This window comes from Talaromyces amestolkiae (assembly GCF_001896365.1).
Source record: "Talaromyces amestolkiae strain CIB chromosome Unknown scaffold15.1, whole genome shotgun sequence".
Classification (NCBI taxonomy): domain Eukaryota; kingdom Fungi; phylum Ascomycota; class Eurotiomycetes; order Eurotiales; family Trichocomaceae; genus Talaromyces; species Talaromyces amestolkiae.
In genome coordinates this window covers 602,634-622,035 of record NW_024468051.1, presented here as the reverse complement: position 1 = coordinate 622,035, position 19,402 = coordinate 602,634, and the positions used below count along the sequence as shown (strand labels likewise).

General features: G+C 44.8%; 6 protein-coding genes across 6 annotated transcripts; 4 read left to right on the top strand and 2 right to left on the bottom strand.

Moving 5' to 3' along the window:
* Positions 1-475: 475 nt before the first annotated feature.
* On the top strand, positions 476-4,273 carry BHQ10_007433 (uncharacterized protein; the record flags this gene model as incomplete). Its single annotated transcript, XM_040880128.1, has 3 exons — positions 476-713; positions 764-2,229; positions 2,357-4,273. The coding sequence occupies 3 exons, from the start codon at positions 476-478 to the stop codon at positions 4,271-4,273; spliced, it is 3,621 nt and encodes a 1,206-aa protein (XP_040735936.1).
* Positions 4,274-6,499: 2,226 nt separating this feature from the next.
* Positions 6,500-11,159, top strand: BHQ10_007432 (uncharacterized protein; the record flags this gene model as incomplete). The annotated part of the gene is made up of 4 exons (XM_040880127.1): positions 6,500-7,250; positions 9,269-9,875; positions 9,926-10,172; positions 10,224-11,159. 4 exons carry the CDS (start codon positions 6,500-6,502, stop codon positions 11,157-11,159), a joined length of 2,541 nt encoding a protein of 846 aa, XP_040735935.1.
* A 371-nt stretch (positions 11,160-11,530) lies between these two features.
* Positions 11,531-12,005, bottom strand: BHQ10_007431 (uncharacterized protein; the record flags this gene model as incomplete). Its single annotated transcript, XM_040880126.1, has 2 exons — positions 11,531-11,641; positions 11,700-12,005. 2 exons carry the CDS (start codon positions 12,003-12,005, stop codon positions 11,531-11,533), a joined length of 417 nt encoding a protein of 138 aa, XP_040735934.1.
* A 480-nt stretch (positions 12,006-12,485) lies between these two features.
* Positions 12,486-14,205, top strand: BHQ10_007430 (uncharacterized protein; the record flags this gene model as incomplete). The annotated part of the gene is made up of 6 exons (XM_040880125.1): positions 12,486-12,507; positions 12,577-12,686; positions 12,750-12,813; positions 12,870-12,962; positions 13,014-13,065; positions 13,113-14,205. 6 exons carry the CDS (start codon positions 12,486-12,488, stop codon positions 14,203-14,205), a joined length of 1,434 nt encoding a protein of 477 aa, XP_040735933.1.
* A 446-nt stretch (positions 14,206-14,651) lies between these two features.
* On the bottom strand, positions 14,652-15,056 carry BHQ10_007429 (uncharacterized protein; the record flags this gene model as incomplete). The annotated part of the gene is made up of 1 exon (XM_040880123.1): positions 14,652-15,056. The coding sequence occupies one exon, from the start codon at positions 15,054-15,056 to the stop codon at positions 14,652-14,654; it is 405 nt and encodes a 134-aa protein (XP_040735932.1).
* A 1,513-nt stretch (positions 15,057-16,569) lies between these two features.
* On the top strand, positions 16,570-18,281 carry BHQ10_007428 (uncharacterized protein; the record flags this gene model as incomplete). The annotated part of the gene is made up of 3 exons (XM_040880122.1): positions 16,570-16,945; positions 16,999-17,503; positions 17,573-18,281. The coding sequence occupies 3 exons, from the start codon at positions 16,570-16,572 to the stop codon at positions 18,279-18,281; spliced, it is 1,590 nt and encodes a 529-aa protein (XP_040735931.1).
* Between the last annotated feature and the right edge of the window lie 1,121 nt (positions 18,282-19,402).

Below are 19,402 nucleotides of genomic sequence, written 5' to 3'. Positions count from 1 at the left end.
TGTGGGCTTAGCCCGTATGAAAAATGCCTTTCTGGCGTTCTCAATCTTTCCTCCTCCATCCTCTTTACAACCCACCAGGAATCAGCCACCATCGAGCAAAGTAAGCTACACAACATAATCCATCTTATTTTATTCAGTTTTTTTTCACATTATTGACTCAAATTTAGTTTTTGATTCGATCGATCGATTTAAAACGCCATAAATTGCTAGTTGTCGTGCGGTAAGTGAGGCAAAAGATGGGTTTCGCACGGTCGGGCTCTGTCCGATTAGTGAGGTTATTCTGAGGTAACCCTTCCTTCAAAGCTGATATCAGTACGCGAGCAGAACCCTTTTACCATTCACCCATCCAACCCAGGTTCGGCCGTGGCTTTGGCCCTAACGAAAGGGTTCCGAGGTCCAGGTTAGGTATGGAACCCTTTGAAAATGACCCCATTCGGAAAGAATATGCTAAAAAATCAGCAGGGATACAGCAAATATGGAGGACACTGGTACAGAAGGCCAGAACCCTAATTCTGATGCCCCTGGGTTGCCAACAAAGGATAAAGGAAATGTCGAAATTGCCGGAAAAGACGCCCTCGTGGAGCGAGAAAGTGGCGAGGAAAGTGGCGAGGAAAGTGGCGAGGAAAGTGACGAGGAAAGTGACAAGGAGAGTGACAAGGAAGGTGACAAGGCAATTGCTCGAAAGACAGCAAAACATGCGCCAACAACCCCATGTAAGTTGATATCATATACCGGTTCCACCCGCTGCTAACCATTTCAATAGTGACCTCGGCACTAAAGAATGTGAACAAAAACATTACAAGCCTTCGCCGGCATCTTCGACTAACTTCAGATGATGAATGGATAGAATGGTTGAGAAGCCCAAATTTTCTTCCCTACTGGGAAGAATTATGGTCATCTTGGCTATCCAAACGTTCCAAAAAGAACCAACGTGGACCTGGCATTGAGCAAGTGCTCTCCGTCATGCGATCAGAAGCTGAAGAATTTGACGAAAAACATGTTGACAAAGATGATTGGACTGATGTTCAACACTATGCAAATTTCATGCATCAGATCTTACGTCGAAACATTAACCACACTGATGGTCTCTTTAAGCATCGTTCTATGGGTCCTAACGAAGCCGAGGTGTACCTTTGGGGTGCTATGAAATGCATCCAGCATAAATTCTCGCCGTCTCAAATAGACAGGCCATCAGGGGGCAGGGCGTTATTGTATAGTGAAACACGAAAGAGAAAAGCTCAGCCCACGGATTCTACGCCCCGCAAGTCGAAGAGGCAATCGAAAAAGGATTCCGCTCAGAACCCTTTTCCAGACACACCTGCCCAACATGATGATGTCAATGCTAGCCCCAGCACTCGCCATATCACCAAAACCGACACTCATCTGGATAACGACGATGCTGCTGATCAAAACGGCATTGACGAGTTTTTACAAGACGTCACGGCGACTACAGATCTGATTAATACCACCTTGACCGATTCTTGGAAGAAGATGATACGTTCTTACTCGAGGGAGAAGTATCCTACGAAAAAAAGTGAACAATTCGACCTTAGCGACCCGTACTGGCGCTTGATGTTCGCCCGAACATCTCTACTTCGCGCTGAACAGGACTGCACAAATGAAACCCAAATTCCGCCACCTCCTGCAGAAGATGCTGGCGGTGCAGAATCATCTCTAAGTGTTTCTGCTGAGGAAGAATCTGGCGGACTGGACCCCAGTGAGGCTGTATGGCGGGGCACAGTGACAGACGCTGAGATCTTTGAACTAGAAGCATTGGATGCAGAGAATAATAGTGGCGAATATGTTGCTGCTAGTAATTCTCTGGAGTACTTGGAGTTTGAAGAGATAGCTGCAGAGCAGGGCTATGGCGAAGAGGAAGATATATCTCCTCCCCATCTTCTGAATGTTTCTGAAGAAACACTTGCAAACTACCAGAAAGAGCTTATATGGCTCGACAATCCTGCTTTCCAGCCTTCTAATTTTGATGCCGCCCATAAATCTCTATACTTCACACCTGCGGAGCATGATGATGATCGTCTCATTCGGACTCGTCATCACTATATGCGTTCAAATACTGATCTGGAGGTTTGGCAGGTGTTAGGTGTGGCTCSTGCTGTGGAGATAATGGAGCAAACTCGTCCTGATGGATCCCCCATGTTTCGAGGAGCGTTCCTCAGTGATGTAATGGGTCTTGGAAAGACCTTTCAAGCGACCGTTTTCATGTTGGAGGTATGCCTTGTGTGGGTTGAAAAAGGGTTCTAGAACCCTTTTTCAAACCCCTCCCCGCCCCCCCAATGCACTGCTTTTACAGTCTTTAGAACCCTTTTTTAGATGACCCTCTCTGACTTCTCTACAGATTTATCGTCGAGCCAAACTTCAACAAACCGCTTGGGAGAGCGTCAACACAGGTAACGCCATCGACTGTGCACCTGAACCCAAATATCGACCCTTCCTTCTGATTGTGCCATCTGCCATTCTCGCCCAATGGGTCGCTGAGATATACAAGATCACCAAACATCTGAAGGTCTTTGTCTTATATGGAAATCACAAATCCATCAAAGCCGGGACTTTCAAAAATGCTCAGGTTCTCAAGGATGCATTAAACCCTTTTCACTGGATCTTCGACGGGTCATTCGCTCGAGCGAATCATGTTATTGTCACCAGCTATGACACTTTCCGCAGTCGTCATGGTCCTCCGGCCCAGAGAAAATGGCACAACAAAGAGGCCCAGCGTCGTAGAAAAGAAGGTGATGCATATGTTGAACGGCCCTGGCCTGGCAATCTCGAGGGACTTATTCGACACGTAATCCTTGATGAAGCACACACTCTACGCAATGCTGATAGCGGATTGTCTACAGCTGTGCAGTGGGTTAAAGCTGATTTCCACTTTCTTTTGTCTGCTACCATTTTCTATAATGGCATTTTGGATTTTCGCGGATATTTGTCTCTCATTATTCCAGAGAATGCCGATGCAATTTGGAATGATGAGCTAGGTCTAGCAAGCCTCAATGTCACCAAATCCACCAACCCTTTCTTATTATCTGAGGATCATCCGGCCAGTTTCCTGAGATTCACAACCCACGCTCTCAACAAATACATTTTTACGGACAACGTCACGGTCCAAGTCGCAAGCGTCTATCTGAAAGGTATTCTGAAACACATGAATATCAGACGTACCCTTTCCTCATCCGTCCAAGTTGGGTCCAATCATTTGATTATCGGCTCGCGTATCCCTCCCTCTCAGACGCGGATTATTCATGTTGCATTCTCGCGAAATGAGAAGGCAATGTATGATCAGGCTGTTATTCCTCACTACAAGAATTTGATAATGAAAAAGGATGGGAAAGTTGTGGTGAACATGGCCAAATATCGAATGCTAACCCTTCTGACTTCATGGCTTGGAATGGAGTTTGTTGAGAGTGTGCTCACTGTTAAAACATTCAAGGAAGTCTTATCGGCATTTCGTCTAAAGACAGTGTGCCAGAGCCTTGCCCGGACAGTCTACTCCAGGAGACCTCCATCATCGCCCCAAAAATGGTTCCGCAATCTTAAACGCCGAGGGAAAATCACTCAACCATCTGTCAATGCTCTCAGAACCCTTTTGCGAGGCTCCCCGAAGATGAGGGCTATGCTGCCTATTGTCATGCATAATGCCCTTATTCGCAATGAGAAGCAGATTATTTGGTGTTCATTTCCAGCTACACAGGTGTACGTTGCAGCGGTATTAAAGGAATGCGGTATTGACGCGAGATTGTTTCATTCTAAGCTCAATCAGCTACAGCGCCAAAGTTTGATTGAGGACTTTACTACTACAGACAAATGCTCTGTTCTAGTTATGTCCTTAGCTGTCAATGCCTTGGGTTTGAACCTCCATCCTCGATGCAGCATAATGCACTTCTTCGATCTGCCTCCCACTAAATCGGTTATGGATCAGGCTATTGGGCGCTTACGGCGATTTGGTCAACAACTCGTTGTTGTCGCCTATGTCTACTCGGTAAACAATAGTTGGAATGTTATTCAGCAGACTAAAGCGGATGAGAAGGCTGTTACAAGTATGCTCTGTGACTTGAATCCAGCGATGTTCAAACTCGCTGTTGAGAACACTGATGAAATTTCCATCAGTAATCTCGTTGTTCGAGATGGGTTTCTTCACCAACTTGAACCTGGGGAAGTTCCACTGGCTTCTGATAATATCAATGATGAGGATATTATCACTGCTATCCAAAAGTCATTCGTCGAGGAGGTGGGCTTGTTAGAAACTGCCGAAACTTGAATCGCTCTTAGATGTTTCCTATGTTCCCTATGCATTTTTCAGTTTAATCAGAATGGACCGTATCTTTTAGTTTTCTCAATAAAAAGTTAATTATTTCTTTTTCTTACAATATCTCTCCTTATAATAGTGTTACAATATTCCATATATGTAGTGTAGCTTCCGGTGCGGATGACACTCTACGACTACCTAGTAAACGTCAGTCACAACACTAGCCATTGTAGTAGGTGTTACTCATCCATCGATTTTCGGCGAGCTTCCCATGAATCCAGAATCACTTTCTTCTCTTGCTCCTTTCGTTCTTTCGCATCATGGATCGCGGACGAAGAATTAAAGTTGTCAAATGGGTTGTCCAGCTGCTCTGTTCCTATCACAGGTGCCTTCACTAGCATAGAAAAGTCAATCAGCTTACCCTCATTAACTTATGATTAATTGACCGCGTCTTTTTGTCTATACGACTCATCGAATGCTAAGATATTATAAATTAGTAATACTAGTATTATCGGCTTAAAGATAGACTAAAAAAAAAAAAAAAAACTATAATTAACTAGAACATCTATATATTAGCAAACCATACCAAAAACCACTTTACTTATTATCTAAGGATTTACACAACTACACATCTTTCATCTATTACCACTCATTAACTAGAGAACATCTAAACCTCTAAATTCTAGACTCTAACTACAAGACTTCTTATCTCTTATTAGACCTCTTCCTTCAATAGCAAATTGCTTCATTACAATAATATCGGTCATAGCATTTTCTTTATCCATGCCCCTCTGCACATGGGCTATTGAGCGACGAGAGTGCGGACGTACACTCCCCGCCTAGTCGCGCGAGCCGCCATTGTTACTGACGGCGAAAATTAATCAGATTGAGCCTCAAGATAATGGCATATTCTGTTTGCTGAGCATGCTCTGCTGAGTCGTACGAATAAAATAATTGCAAAATGGTGGTTGTATTAACAGTCGAACTTGAATGTATAGAAAAATGGTCTTCATATCCTAACCTTAGTCTTAGAACCCTTTCGTAGGAAGCCCTAATTAAGGTGTATTCTTATATTTAGGCATCCACACTCTATTCTATATATCTCACAGTTTGGTATTTTGTCGATCTGATATAGCAGAATAATATGTATCAGGCAGCATACGTCTAGTAACGTTATACTGTGGTCGTGACCCGGGTCCCGGCTGAATGTGCCGTGATTGATTATAATTTGCATGCAATTATTGGAGTTATAAACTGCAATGGTCAAGGGGTTACGATACGGTCCTCCCATCCATTGTCGTGGATTGAGACCGTGACCTGGGTTCGAGTCCCAGTTGCAGTAGAGAAAAAAAATCGCAATGATTTTACACGTAACATTTTTTCTTTTTCCCCGGCTCTGATATTAAGGATTTGGCTAAGAGCACTTTTTTCTATTTCCTTGCCTTACTACTCTTAAATATGAGTGCCTTATGTACGGCATCGTCGCTAGATCAATACACCGAGTTTGGTGTGACAGTGGTCAAAACCTGATATTTAGACTATCTCTCTACTTAGAAGCACTGGGTCGTCAGGTAGTATCAAGCATAAAAAGAGAAAAAGAAAAAAATATTTATTTGATAAAGAATATACATATTCTCTTTTTTATATTGTTATTTTTTCTAATAAGATACTACTTATAGAGCAGCTTTACCAACAAAAAGACCCTGTAGAAATCCTTTACCACCTAGCAGTAACCTCATCGCCTCATTGATCGCTTCATTGAACGTACATGTACGGCTGTCACATTTGGTCATTATATTGGAGGTAGATAGAGTATATGAAAAAAGATTCCTGGGTTCCTTAGAATAATTAAAGAAGGCTTATGATGCGTCTAGAAAAGGGTTCTCCTGAGAGCTCTTTCTAGGCTTTCCTTCACTACAATATAACCTTTCAGCAGTCACAATCATTATCACTTTCATTACAGCAAGTACAGCCAGATCTTTAATGTGGGAAATTGCTCGAGAAACCCATTGAATGTACGTAGATGCAGAGTTACTACTCGTGTAGTATGTACATGTTTCGTACGGTAGGTGCGGCTCTCGACATGCAGGTGCTCCTTCCGTATTGGGAAGGAGCGACTCTCCGGTCATTGCAGGGAGAAACATCAAAATATGGAGTGTATTGAGGGATTTACTATAGCGTTAAACAGCTAGAATAACAAGACAACAACATTCGGAAGACTTGTTCATACCTTTAATCATGGGAAGACCAAAAAAGAATCAACGTGCGCAGAAACGCCCTCTAGAAACAGCGCAATGGGAGACCTGGGGGTTCAAGAAGGCAGCAAAACTGGAACATACCGCGCCGATAGCAGAAGAAGCATCACAATATATTGGATGTGGGCTTGTGAACGAAACTTCGCCATCGATAGCGGAGTCTGGTGATATTATCAATACAGCAGTCGCAACCACGGAGCCTGCTGTGAGCCCATCATATGAGTCCCAACCTCATAGCCGTTATGAGAGCCTCCTCCGCAGTATTTTAAATGGAATGGCAGCATATGCCCGATCTCCATCATACTCTTCAGCTGCGATGAGCCCCGGCTTTGCTGAAATCCTACGAGAAGAAAGCCCTGAGGAGATACTTCAAAAGCTTCTACGTGGCATCACGTCGGAGACGAAAGCTTTGCTCCAGAAAGAACGATGGACCTACGATGATATTCTCCAGCTACCTACGGGTCAAAAACAACATAACATACAAGGAGTATATGGCATCTTTGCCCTTGGCCACAAGCCCAAAGCAGCTAGCTATGTCGGCAGTACCGGCAATATATGGAGGAGATGGGGCCAGCATAGGAATTACATCAAGCATACAGAAGGCATATGGCCAGCAGCAAATGATTACAAGTATCATTACTTCCGCAAGTATTTCGAGATCAAGGATCTGCAGTACAAGATACTTGCTATGTTTGACGAACCTATCGAGGACCAATATTTGAAAATGCTCGAAGGTATCTTTGCCATTCTCTTTTCAGCAATGTACTGCTACCCAGATGGAAATGTGCCAACAAATCGACAAGCAGCTGTGAATCTAATAAATAATCTTCAGTTCACATACAACATCCATTCTCCCTTCTGGGGACTGAACATGAGATGGCCCATCAGCCAACAATGCCCTCATCCAATGCGATCTATGGTACTTCCATGTCAGAATCCGGCATGTGGCCGGATGACATATCCCCCCATGGGGAAATCACATCCGCGTGTGCTTTTTGATGAAAATGATATTAAAAAGGGCTTCTTGTGTGGTTATTGTCAAGATTGGAAGGTTTCACATAATAACCAACTTCCTAGTGATCAACGGGTTGCTATTCACAAAGCGAAGAATGATGGTGCGCACCCAAAAGATAGTTGTGAGCATTGCGGAGATAAAGCTCCAAAAAGGAGCTATTCCTTACACTCAGAGCTCCTAGTGACATTATGTGCTGCTTGTCGGAAGTTCTATAAGGAGAACAAGCATCTCCCCAGCAAAGAGATAATCAAGGAAAGAGAAAGAAGACGTGCGTTGAGAAATGCCAAGTAGAAAATATGGTCTTAATACATGTATAGCCCATATTTCCATATGTATTTATAATCTTATCTTAGCTAGTATCTAGACGGTAGCCTCCATACAATATATTCGAACAATAGCTTCACATGGAGTTTCAATTGCATTTGCTATTTGATATATGGTCAATCTACCTAGAAGTAAATTTAGACCTCTGCAAGTTCCATGGGACTTACATGGGACTCCCATGGCTACTAACTTTCTGCCTGAATTTGCATCAACCTGTAGGGGCATTGCCTGACTCAGACGCATAAAATGCTGACTAGCTCCCGCCACTAACTTAATTGTTAACTAAATTATTTACACACGTATTATATCTCTTAAATTTCTATTGCATTGTTGTGTCTATTCTAACCATCCTATCTAATTTGAGCAATTAGGGAGCCAGTCGCGAAGAGGAATCGAACGAGACTGCCACATGAAAGAAGGGAGGGATGTGACCCTGTAGAAAGTATTCTCAAGGTTGATCGTCCGCAAAAATGGATAGTGTTCCTTAGTAACAAGAAAAGGTAGCAATAAGTGAGACCCTGTGGAAGGTATCCACGAGGTCGCTCGCCCTAAGTAGCGGGTACTACGTGGGACTTGCGGGGATAGATTAGGTATTGTAATGGGATTGTCATGAGATCTAGATTGGCTCCATCATACCTAATTGCTACATATTATTGCTTCAACTCATGACGCTTTAGGGTTTAAAGGAGGGTTTGAATAAGGGTTTGAACGAGAATTCGAAGGAGGGTTAGGGTTTAAATCAGGGTTCTGTTCAAACAAGGGTTGAAATAGGGGTTGAAATAAGGGTTCTGTTCAAATAAAGGTTTGAATAAGGGTTGAAATAAGGGTTCTGTTCAAATAAAGGTTTGAATAAGGGTTGAAATAAGGGTTCTGTTCAAATAAAGGTTTGATTAAGGGTTTAAATAAGGGTTCTGTTCAAATAAAGGTTTGAATAAGGGTTTCAGTTCGAATGAGGATTTGGAAACTCTGGAATATGCGCGCTAAGATAGTAATAAATCGGAATAACTATTTAACCGAAGACTTTCAAATATTCTACTACCGCTTGAGAGCTTAGCGCACATGATGATTTTTTTGTTTTACGATCTTGTATATTTATTTTTGTGGTTTCTTCAATTACCATGCGATGAGCAACAGAGCTGTTTGTGGTGTTGAGTGTTGATGTTGAGTGTTGATGTTGAGGATTGTTTGTGTGGACAGGACGCGCAATGCAGGCTAATTGACGGTGTGCTAAAGTGAGGACGATTACGTGCTAGACGGCCACTATGACTACTGCTTCTACCCGCAAGCTCTTTTTTATTTTTGTTCTTATTTCTAATCAATCACTCGCCGATTATAAATACCCTCGCCGAGACAGAAACCTGTCTGGTTGCATGTGAATGACTTCGAACACGGGCCAGGATACTGAGCGCTCAGAACCGCAATATGTAATTGAAGAGGAAGGTTTGCCGACTCCGCCATTGTTGGAAGTCGAGAACGAGAGGTACAATCAGGTGGTACCTGATAACCTGGACAATGCGCCGAGACAGGTCGGCAATGGTATAACACAAAACGGCGAGAATGGCAACAATAATGGCACTGGCCCGGAACCAGAAGAAAAGGAGAAACCCATATCATGGAGCCAACTTCCCAAAAAGACTCAACTACTCATCCTCGTCCTGGCCCGACTATCAGAACCTCTTACCCAGACCTCACTCCAAGCATATCTCTTCTACCAATTGAAGTCCTTTGMCCCCTCGCTTCCGGACTCTACGATCTCGCGACAAGCCGGTATCTTCCAAGGAAGTTTCACAGCTGCGCAGTTCCTGACTTCTGTATGGTGGGGGCGAGCAGCTGATTCGCACTGGGTTGGAAGGAAGCGAGTTTTGTTAGTTGGTATGCTCGGCACTCTCATATCGTGTGTCGGATTTGGATTCTCGAGGTCTTTCACGGCGGCGATTATATTTCGGATTCTGGGCGGGTTGATGAATAGCAACGTTGGGGTCATGAGGACGATGGTTTCGGAGATTATTGTTGAGAAGAAGTATACCACCCTATGTGTTCTGAGTATTTGCAGTCGGCTGATCATGGTAGATATCAATCACGCGCGTTCCTGTTGTTGCCAATGTGTTTCAATGTTGGTGTGATTATAGGACCTAGTTTAGGCGGATTTCTGGCAGAGCCCGTCACCAGTTTCCCGGGTCTGTTTGGACCGGGTTCTTTTCTTGGTGGTAAAGATGGAGTGTGGTGGATGCAACATTGGCCTTACGCATTGCCGAACCTCGTCAGTGCGGTCTTCATTCTCTCGGCGTGGGCTGGAATTTTCTTTGGTTTAGAGGAGGTTGGTCAATTACGGTCCTTTTGTCGAATATGAGATGACTAACTGGAATAGACTCATGAAACACTCAGGCATCAACCTGACTGGGGCCGAAAACTTGGTAGCGCAATAGCTAGACGATTCAGACGCAATCAAGGATATAGTTATCGTCGACTAGACGACGATGAAAGATCCGTCTTTCTTGAAGACGATGACGACCTGGTGCCGGACAGCGAAACAATCAGACCAACCGAACCTCTACCCATGGCACGCAAAAAGTCGACTTGGAAGCAACTCCTCACCAGAAATGTCGTCCTCACCTTACTAACCCACTCACTCCTCGCAATGCACACTAGCGCCTTCAACGCCATGACTTTTGTCTTCCTACCGACCCCTCGTGCCCCCGAAGATAGTCGCAAAGACTTCTTCCACTTCAACGGTGGCCTCGGCCTAACAACCCAACAAGTCGGTATCGCAACATCAGTTATCGGACTCATCGGCCTACCTTTGCAGCTTTTCGTTTACCCACGCGTCCAATTCCGGCTCGGCACTTTGAAGTCTTTGCGCAGTTTCTTGCCTTTATCTCCATTGGCGTATATGCTCATGCCATTCTTAGTCCTCATCCCGCGAGGCGCTCAGTATTTGATCTGGCCTTCGTTCAGTTTCGTAGTAGCGCTGCAAGTTTTGTCAAGAACGTTTGTGCTTCCCGCCGCGATTATCCTGGTTAATAACTCCGTCTCTGATCCTTCTGTTCTCGGGACGATTCATGGAGTGGCACAGAGTATTTCCAGTGGTGCTCGGACATTGGGCCCGTTTCTTGGTGGTTTGGGATTGAGCCTCGGTTTAACGCATAATATCATTGGCGCTGTCTGGTGGGCGCTTGCGGTGGAAGCGTTGTTTGGTTGGCTTGTGAGTTGGTCGATATACGAGGGTGAGGGGATTCAGAGGAAGAAGGTTGTTCAAGAGGAGGAGGCTTTACTGAACTCGGAATCTGAGGAAGAAAGAAGATAGACTATTTACACTTTTACGATTGGACGTATGTCACAATTTTGCTTGTACATATCCTACATATTGTCGCCTTAAGCAAGCACGCAGGATTTCCTGTGAATATATTTGTTCAATATTCTTTTGTTTATATTCAATCATGATATATACTATGTTATCCTCCGTTTGATTCGAGGTTTCATTATCATCGTTACTTTCGTCATTAATTCGTCCATTGTTTTCAATGGCTTCAGCCGTCGCGGTGCCACCGAATACGCCGGCTGATATTCATCATATGGAGCCTCTCTATGTTGTCCAGGTTTCATCGCCATAAGCTATTTGTGTCATTGTCTCTATCCGATAGGCCCTGAATCGTGTATCCTATCCTTTGCCAAGGCTCAAACGACGATCGATGGTGTAATAAAAGCTCGAATAGCCTCTTTGGCATCTCCGTCATGCGACCTCAGTAATTCGGTGGCCTTATTCTTCGTCAGATCGAGTTCTTCAACCTATATCGAACACGACTTGTTAGCATCTGTCACAACAAGGAAGAGTATCACAGCTTACGAGTAACGTAACATCCTCCGCCACGATCTTAACCGCTTTCTTCTTCACAGCCGTCTCTGCCGCACCCGCAGCTGCCTTGTTAGCACCCCCGGCCTTCCCAACTGCGCCGCCGGACGCAATCTCCAGCCGACTCATAGCCTTCCCTAAGGCTTCTTGTGCGGCTGCAGACGAGAGCTTGTCGCTGCCATCTTGTGATATTTCATTGTCGTTCAGCGAGTTGAGGGCGGCGGCGGCTTTGCGGTCTTCGGCGTTGGCGGGTAGGCGGTTTTCTTCGCCTTCGGCGGCGGAGGGGATATTGTCTGCCATTCTTCGTCTTAGGGCAGCTTTATCCTGTGATAAAGATGATCAGGTTGTTAGTTTTGTTGTTGTTGGCGATGAAGGTAAAGCGGAGGTGATTGTCGGCGGGGATATGCTAGGCCGGATTCAGAGCTAAGCTTCTTAGTGCTGCCCCGCACCAGTTGACGCGGATATCATCGGCTATTTATTTCTACATCTGATTTCTCTGCATCATCTTTTCAACAAACTCTCCTTCAACAGATACCTTTTGCATCTTGACAAAATAAAACCCATCTTACCTTCGCTTTTGGGAGACTCAGTTTTATATTAGTCCAGCGCCATCCCGATTCCACCAAATCTACATCTGTAACCATACGCAGATACTATCTCACTCTTGCGGTGACTCACCGAAATCCCCAGCATTTTCTTCAAGAAAACAGCCACAAGAGCTCAATTAAAATTACACCGGAGTCTCAGATCAGATATCTGACACACAAAGACCTCATAGTCATGGCGGAATGGAGTCCCACGTGTACGTCGCCGCTAAACGGCCTCCGATATTGATTTGATCGTGACACTAACAATTCTTGCTATCCACCAGCCTGGACCTCGAAACCGATCAAACAAGATGTCACATACGAAGACGCTGACGCTGTAAAAGCGGCATTGACCAAACTTCAAAAACTGCCGCCATTGGTGACCCCGCACGAGGTATGATCATAACGAAATATGACAGCGATGGGAGACATTGTACTCACAGTCCGTGCCATACAGATTGTGCATTTGAAGAATAGTCTACGGAATGCGGCTCTTGGGAAGGCTTTTGTGCTTCAAGGTGGTACGTTGAGACGAACGACGTCGTGATTACGGCCGGATACTGATGGTCTGCTGCAGGCGATTGTGCGGAACTATTCGATTACTGCAATCAAGACACAATTGAGGCGAAGGTCAAGCTGCTTCTGCAGATGAGTTTGGTTTTAGTCTGGGGTATGAATACAAAAGCTGGGTTAAAGCAAACGTGTCGCTGACTACTAAAAGGAGCCAACAAACCCGTCGTCCGTATTGCACGCATAGCTGGTCAATTTGCCAAGTGAGCTCTATGATTCCCGAATAGACGTGTAAAACTAACAGATATAGACCCCGCTCAAGTCCAAACGAAACAATCAATGGTGTCACAATGCCCTCCTTCCGCGGCGACAATATCAACGGCTTCGACGCAAACCCCGAGTCACGAAAACCAGATCCAGCTCGCCTGGTATCAGCATACTTTCACTCCGCAGCAACCCTCAATTATCTCCGTGCCTCACTAGCCTCTGGCATTGCCGATCTGCATTCGCCTCTAGACTGGGGCTTGGGACACGTCATTGCACCATCCATCAAACAAAAATACGAGAGAATCATAAACTCAGTGACGGATGCACTACGATTCATGCACACAGTTGGCGTCGACCAGGATCGCCGTGTTGCAACAGCCGACATATACACAAGTCACGAAGGACTATCTCTCGAGTATGAGCAAAGCTTCACTCGTCTCCTGCGCCATCCACCAGAAGCATTCCCCTCGCCTACCGAATACAAAGAAAAACAACTCCGCCGCGGCTCATCTGCCGCAATCTCAAAGGGCTATTACGACACATCCGCTCATTTCCTCTGGATAGGAGACCGTACACGACAAGTCACAGGCGCCCACGTTGAATTCTTCCGCGGTCTCAGTAACCCCATCGGCATCAAAATTGGGCCCAGTATGACGACCGAAGAACTCGTGGAGTTACTCAATACTGTAAACCCGACGAAGGAGATCGGCAAAGTGACACTCATATCACGATATGGCGCGGATAAGATCGCACAATACTTACCTGCGCATATTGCTGCCGTGCAGGCTTCGGGCCATTTACCGGTTTGGCAATGTGACCCGATGCATGGAAATACGCAATCTACACCTTCGGGCGTGAAAACGAGACATTTTACTAATATCTTATCCGAACTCAGACAGGCGTTGGAAATTCATAGAGCTGCGGGTAGTTATCTGGGCGGGATGCATCTCGAGTTGACAGGCGAGGCGGTTACGGAGTGTGTTGGAGGTGCAGGTGGTTTGACTGAAGAAGGCCTTTCAGAGCGTTATGAGACTTTCTGTGATCCGAGGCTCAATGAGAAGCAGGCTCTTGAGTTGGCATTTTTGGTTGCGGGATTCTATAGGGAGGATATGGAGAGAGGGGAGGAGATTCTTTGATTCTATGGATAGCTGTAGCATTGCTTTACAGGAAAGAAAAGTTTTTGCCATGTGTTTTTTGGATTCCACATTGACAGAACTATACCAAAATTTATGTTTCACTTAAGGGGGGACACCTACCAGCATACGCCCGTCATTCGAGGAATCCTTGCTTTACCATCTGTCTTCGAAACGCCCAATCCAAACCTCTCTCAGTCACTAGTATCGGTGTTGCAAGCACCACTACCTGATCTCAATCTGGGAATCTACCCTACCAGATCATCAGCGCTACAACAGAAAGATTCCTAGGGCCACTCATTTACTGGATAATCTTTGAGGGAGAGGTGAACAGCCCTATACAACCGTCAAAAGCCTTAGCAAGAAGCCCCTTAAACCGTTCTCAATTCCAAATCAACAACCTGAGGCAGACAAATCTGAAATACAACCGCGTCCTATCTTCAAATGACTCAACCAAGCCCTCTCAGAGTAGAAGGCTTATTTTCTTCCAACAAATCCGTCAAAACCTCTAAAACTTCACGCATCTTATGCACAAGCTCATTTAACTCCTTTTCCTTCTTTAATATCGCTTCGTGCTCCTCATCAGTTTGCACGAGGTGATCTGTACGCGCACGAAGCCAGTAGTACTCCTTGGACTTCCTCTTCAGATATTTGTTCATTGTCCGAGCGGCGTGTCCAACATTTGCGCAGAGATCTTCGTAGTTTAAAAGGGGTGATTTCTCGACGCATTGTCTTTTGGGCGTATTGGAAGCGGTGGTAGTAATGTCGTTGTTATCGTCGACTTCTGGTGATCTTTGACGCTTCTCGCGATGAGAAGGTTGTTGTCTTTTTGGGAGAGATAGGTACGACCCCATTTCTTCAAGAAGTTTGTCTGCGATGCAGGTCAGCAAGACGTGCGCAGAAACAGATGTGATATGAAGTATTTGGGTAGTTCTGCAATGGTTTTGGAGGCACTAGAACATACTTTGGATGGAATATGCGAAGTGATGGAGGATTGAGAGTGTGGTTTTCTTTTGGGATGCGAGGCGGCTAAGGAATATGCATTTTTATGTATCGAGAGAGGTGAATGAAGGACTTGTTCTATATTGGCTTGACAGTTCAACTTTCCTAAAGGTTCGATATTTCCATGCTGTGAGAAGAAGGAAGGTGCCAACTAAGGCGATGCCTATGAACAAAGCCTTGTAGCGTGCCTACGACAAAGGTTAAGAAGATTTATACAGAAACAAATTTATGATACATTGCTGTAATAGCAATAAGTTTACAATCAACTGTGGTCTTCCATCCACAAATCTTCAGCACGTCTCAATGTCTCTACGCTTTTAGATATCGGAGAAAATCGTCTCGACTATGCACTAATTTCTCATCTATTCATTCGTTAATAGAAGCTGTATAAATTCTAAGATCTAACCAGAAAAGTAATTAGGCAAGTGTCTTCAGCATACCATTCATAGTTTTGTTAACCCTGATAGGATCAAGAGAGCATCGCTTGCGAAAGAAGCAATGGGTGCAGTGCACAAACACAAACTGAATGGAAATCATTCGAATATAGAGGTATTGACACAAATTCTGCTACCCCTATTCTACAAGCAGTTCCTTGAGCCCATGGGGGCCTTTCAACATTGTAAAGATTGTAATCAATGACGTTCAAATTCGATCTCTCTGGGGCCCTTTTTAAAAACAAAGGCTACCCTGTCTACTAATTAAGTTATCACGGCAAGTATTGGCGCTCGCGAACAAGAGACAGACTATCTTTTAGGGCATCGGAATTGCACAAGAACGCCCGATATATACCCCTACTGAAATGACAGCATACAAATTGCAGGCATTTATTGCGAGGTTACACAAAAGATTTTAAGGCACCATTATGCATGCAAAATCGTGCTTCATCAGGATTGATTTGCAGTAAACTCAGAATGCCTGGATCACTCCTATTGGAGACGAGAAGATATGCACGCGCTAGCAAATGTTCCTACTCTAAAATAAAGCCAATATCAAGCCGAATCGTGATTGGATCGAGCTTCGATGGAAAGCATCCAGCAACCAAGCTAAGTATCCGAGCAGCTGTCGTGATTGAGAAACACTATCTTCTTAGCGGCGTGGAGGTGGGGGCTATATGCAGCCGATCCATTTTTCCCTCGTGTTCAATTGAGATAGACACTGAGAACCAGTGGATAACTCCTGGGTATCAATTGATCTCGAGCAACAGGGTCGTTCGAGACGCTGGCGTATGGATATTAATCGTCGGCCGGGACAGCCAAGAACGGTTTATACAGGAAGACACCCAATATAGCCAGCAGGGAATCTGGTCAGTGTTCATCTTGTTCGCTCGGGTTGAGACGTTAACATCAGTAGTTCGCCGACTCAGGGATGCCACAAACTCAGAAAACCAAGCCGATACGTTTCGTCAATACCCATCCCGTGTCCAAGAGCAGGAAGAAATATTCTCGTCTGATCGTAGGGCAGCAGATCAAGGAACGTCCAGACTCAGAGACGAGGCAACGAGTTAGCACGCAGAGCTTTTCTGTACCACAGAACGAAGTCGATAACGATGAAGAAAATAATGCTGCATTCGTTGATGACGAGGATTTTTTTGGCCAAGAACCGACAGTCTCAAGGTCGCCGTTTCGTCCAACTAGCAGTCAATCGACTTCAATCGTCAACTTAGGGGCGGGCAATATTGATCCCTTTAGAACGTATCCATCAAAAGTGCCGTCGGCTACAGTTAATAAGTGCTTATCATATTGTAAGTAGGTCGATAGGATTCCTGCACATGTGGTGCTGATTCATATCTCACAGCACTATCATTAATCCTGCCTAATATAACACCGCGAGATGCGCAGGGAAAGAGTCTAGCTGCATCACATTGGTATTCGTTATCATTTCAGGACCCCGTTTGCTTGTCGGCATTTCTTTTTGGCTCTTCACTGCACAAGCGAGTACGATATCTGAGCAGCGGAAAAACCATTGATCTGCCTAACAATTATGAAGAGCGAGAAATGAGGGCTTTGGAGCTTCAGTTGATACAAGGTGTCAACAAAGCTATCACGGATTCTTCGCGAGCAACGTCGGATGCAGTGATCATGGCTATTATGACCCTTGCGCATGGCTCCTCTGATGACCCGCGGTGGTATGTTGAGCAAACGTCTCCATTTCAGGCACCTCTCAAAAGTCTGCAATGGCTGGACGCATATGCGTTCTTTGAAATGAATCTGATCCACAATGCGGGTCTGCTGCGAATTATTTCTCTGAGAGGCGGATTGACAAATATCAAATATCCAGGACTGGCTCCGGTGCTATCTCTGTACGCTCCTTTTTATTTCAACTCCCCAAATCACCAAATTGATTCAAACTAACTTCATCCTCTGCGCAGATCGGGCATTATATATGCCAGTAAGACATTAACCCGCCCAGTGATGCCTTTCATAAGAATGCATGACGGCTTCTACGCAGAACAAGAGGACCAAGATCTCGAGACGATAGAGAATCGTTTCAATGATTTGTTGGGGATAAGCCTGCCCCTAGATTTGTGTAAGGTGTTTCAACGCATGCAGAATTATCTTCACCTTCTGGAGCAGTACACCGAGGGAACACTGCCTCAAGTAGATTTGTGTTTGATTGCCGATAAGCGCAACTTCACTCAACATAGTCTGCTATCTCTTCCAGCTGCAGGTGAGTTTACTGAGCCGTACCAGATGGCTTATCCATGGTATGAGACAATCCGGCTTGGATGCCTTATAATCGGTATTGGTGTTATCTTTCCACTACCTCCGCGAGCAGCACCGTTACATCTTCTTGCTCGAAAGCTTAAAGCGGAATTGGAAGTTATCCTCCAGCGAGCCGCTCATCAATTTGTCTCCAAGACACTTCTTTGGGGAGTTGTTCTCGGTGGTGTGGCAGCAAGTGGCATAGATGAAAGAGCGTGGTTTGTCTCTACGCTGCGAGATATTGCACCGCTGATGGGTCTCTCGAGCTGGCATCAAGTCAAGACCACTCTGGATCAGATCCTGTGGCTCGGAAGTGCTTGCGATTCCGCGGGACGAGCACTCTGGGATGATACAGAACTCTTCAGTGACATCTAGGTTGCTGGAAATGACGAGTACTGTTTGTCTGATAGGCACTGGTATCATCCCATTCGAATAAAAGGTATTCAAGATCTGGTTTTTCTGGATGGTCGGGAGAAGACATGCAGATAAGAGATTCTTCTCTTCAAAAGAATGAACAAGGAGGTATGAATATTTTAAGAGACGACTGCCCTGACAAGCATGTCGCCAATATAGCCTAGTAGACCGTGGTCCTCCACAATGGTCTCATAGCTCAACTCGGTTAGATCTTGAAGGTCAGCGTGTCCATTTTCCGGATCTGATAGACGTCATCAAGCACCAGACAGCCATACTTCACTTTAGACAGCGGTCCCGATTGGAGCATGGTTCCGAGAGGTCCCAAGGGTCTTCAGGAATAGGAACACCATTCTTGAGCACTATACAATCCATGCGAGGTTTCTTCAATGTTTTGATGTCTGTCACCCCATCTTCCAACCATTTCGAAGTTTAAGGCCATGCACTTTCCTTCTCAGCCTAGAACGCGTGTCACTGTGGAATGAATAAATTTCGTATGCTTACCTGGCTCAACACATGGCTAGATTCGCAGTATACACACCAGACCGTGACTGCCAAGAAGGCATCTGGCAGGAGTACAACACTCAGACCTGCTAGCCCACAAAGCTTTGAAAGTTTATCAGGAGGTGTTTCAGTTCGGATTCAAAGAGACTCAGATCAAACACAGAACATCCAGGATCTTGAAGATCTAGATCACTACATCACCTTATGTACTACACTCGTTCTCCTCAACTTCGGGAGATAACAACGCAAACTCGCTTGGTCAAAAGCACCTAATAATACTATAGAAATAATGTCTAAGAACATCATTTAATCAGGGTATCATATCGTGCAATGGTTTCAAATATGTTGTCGTTTTTTTGTATTCACAGCCTGTTTCTCCAATGTTCTCAAAAATGAAAATTTAAGTAAATGTACTACTATAGAGGGAGGTTTCTCTATAAGCCTCTTTTGAAGCATGTAGCGTAGCAAATTCTATTCACGATACTGTATTCTCAAGACCGCGATCAAAATCCTTATATCCATATCCAAGGTACTAGGTCTGAAAATATTATTTGAATTTCTTTTAGTTCGTTAGTAGCTTA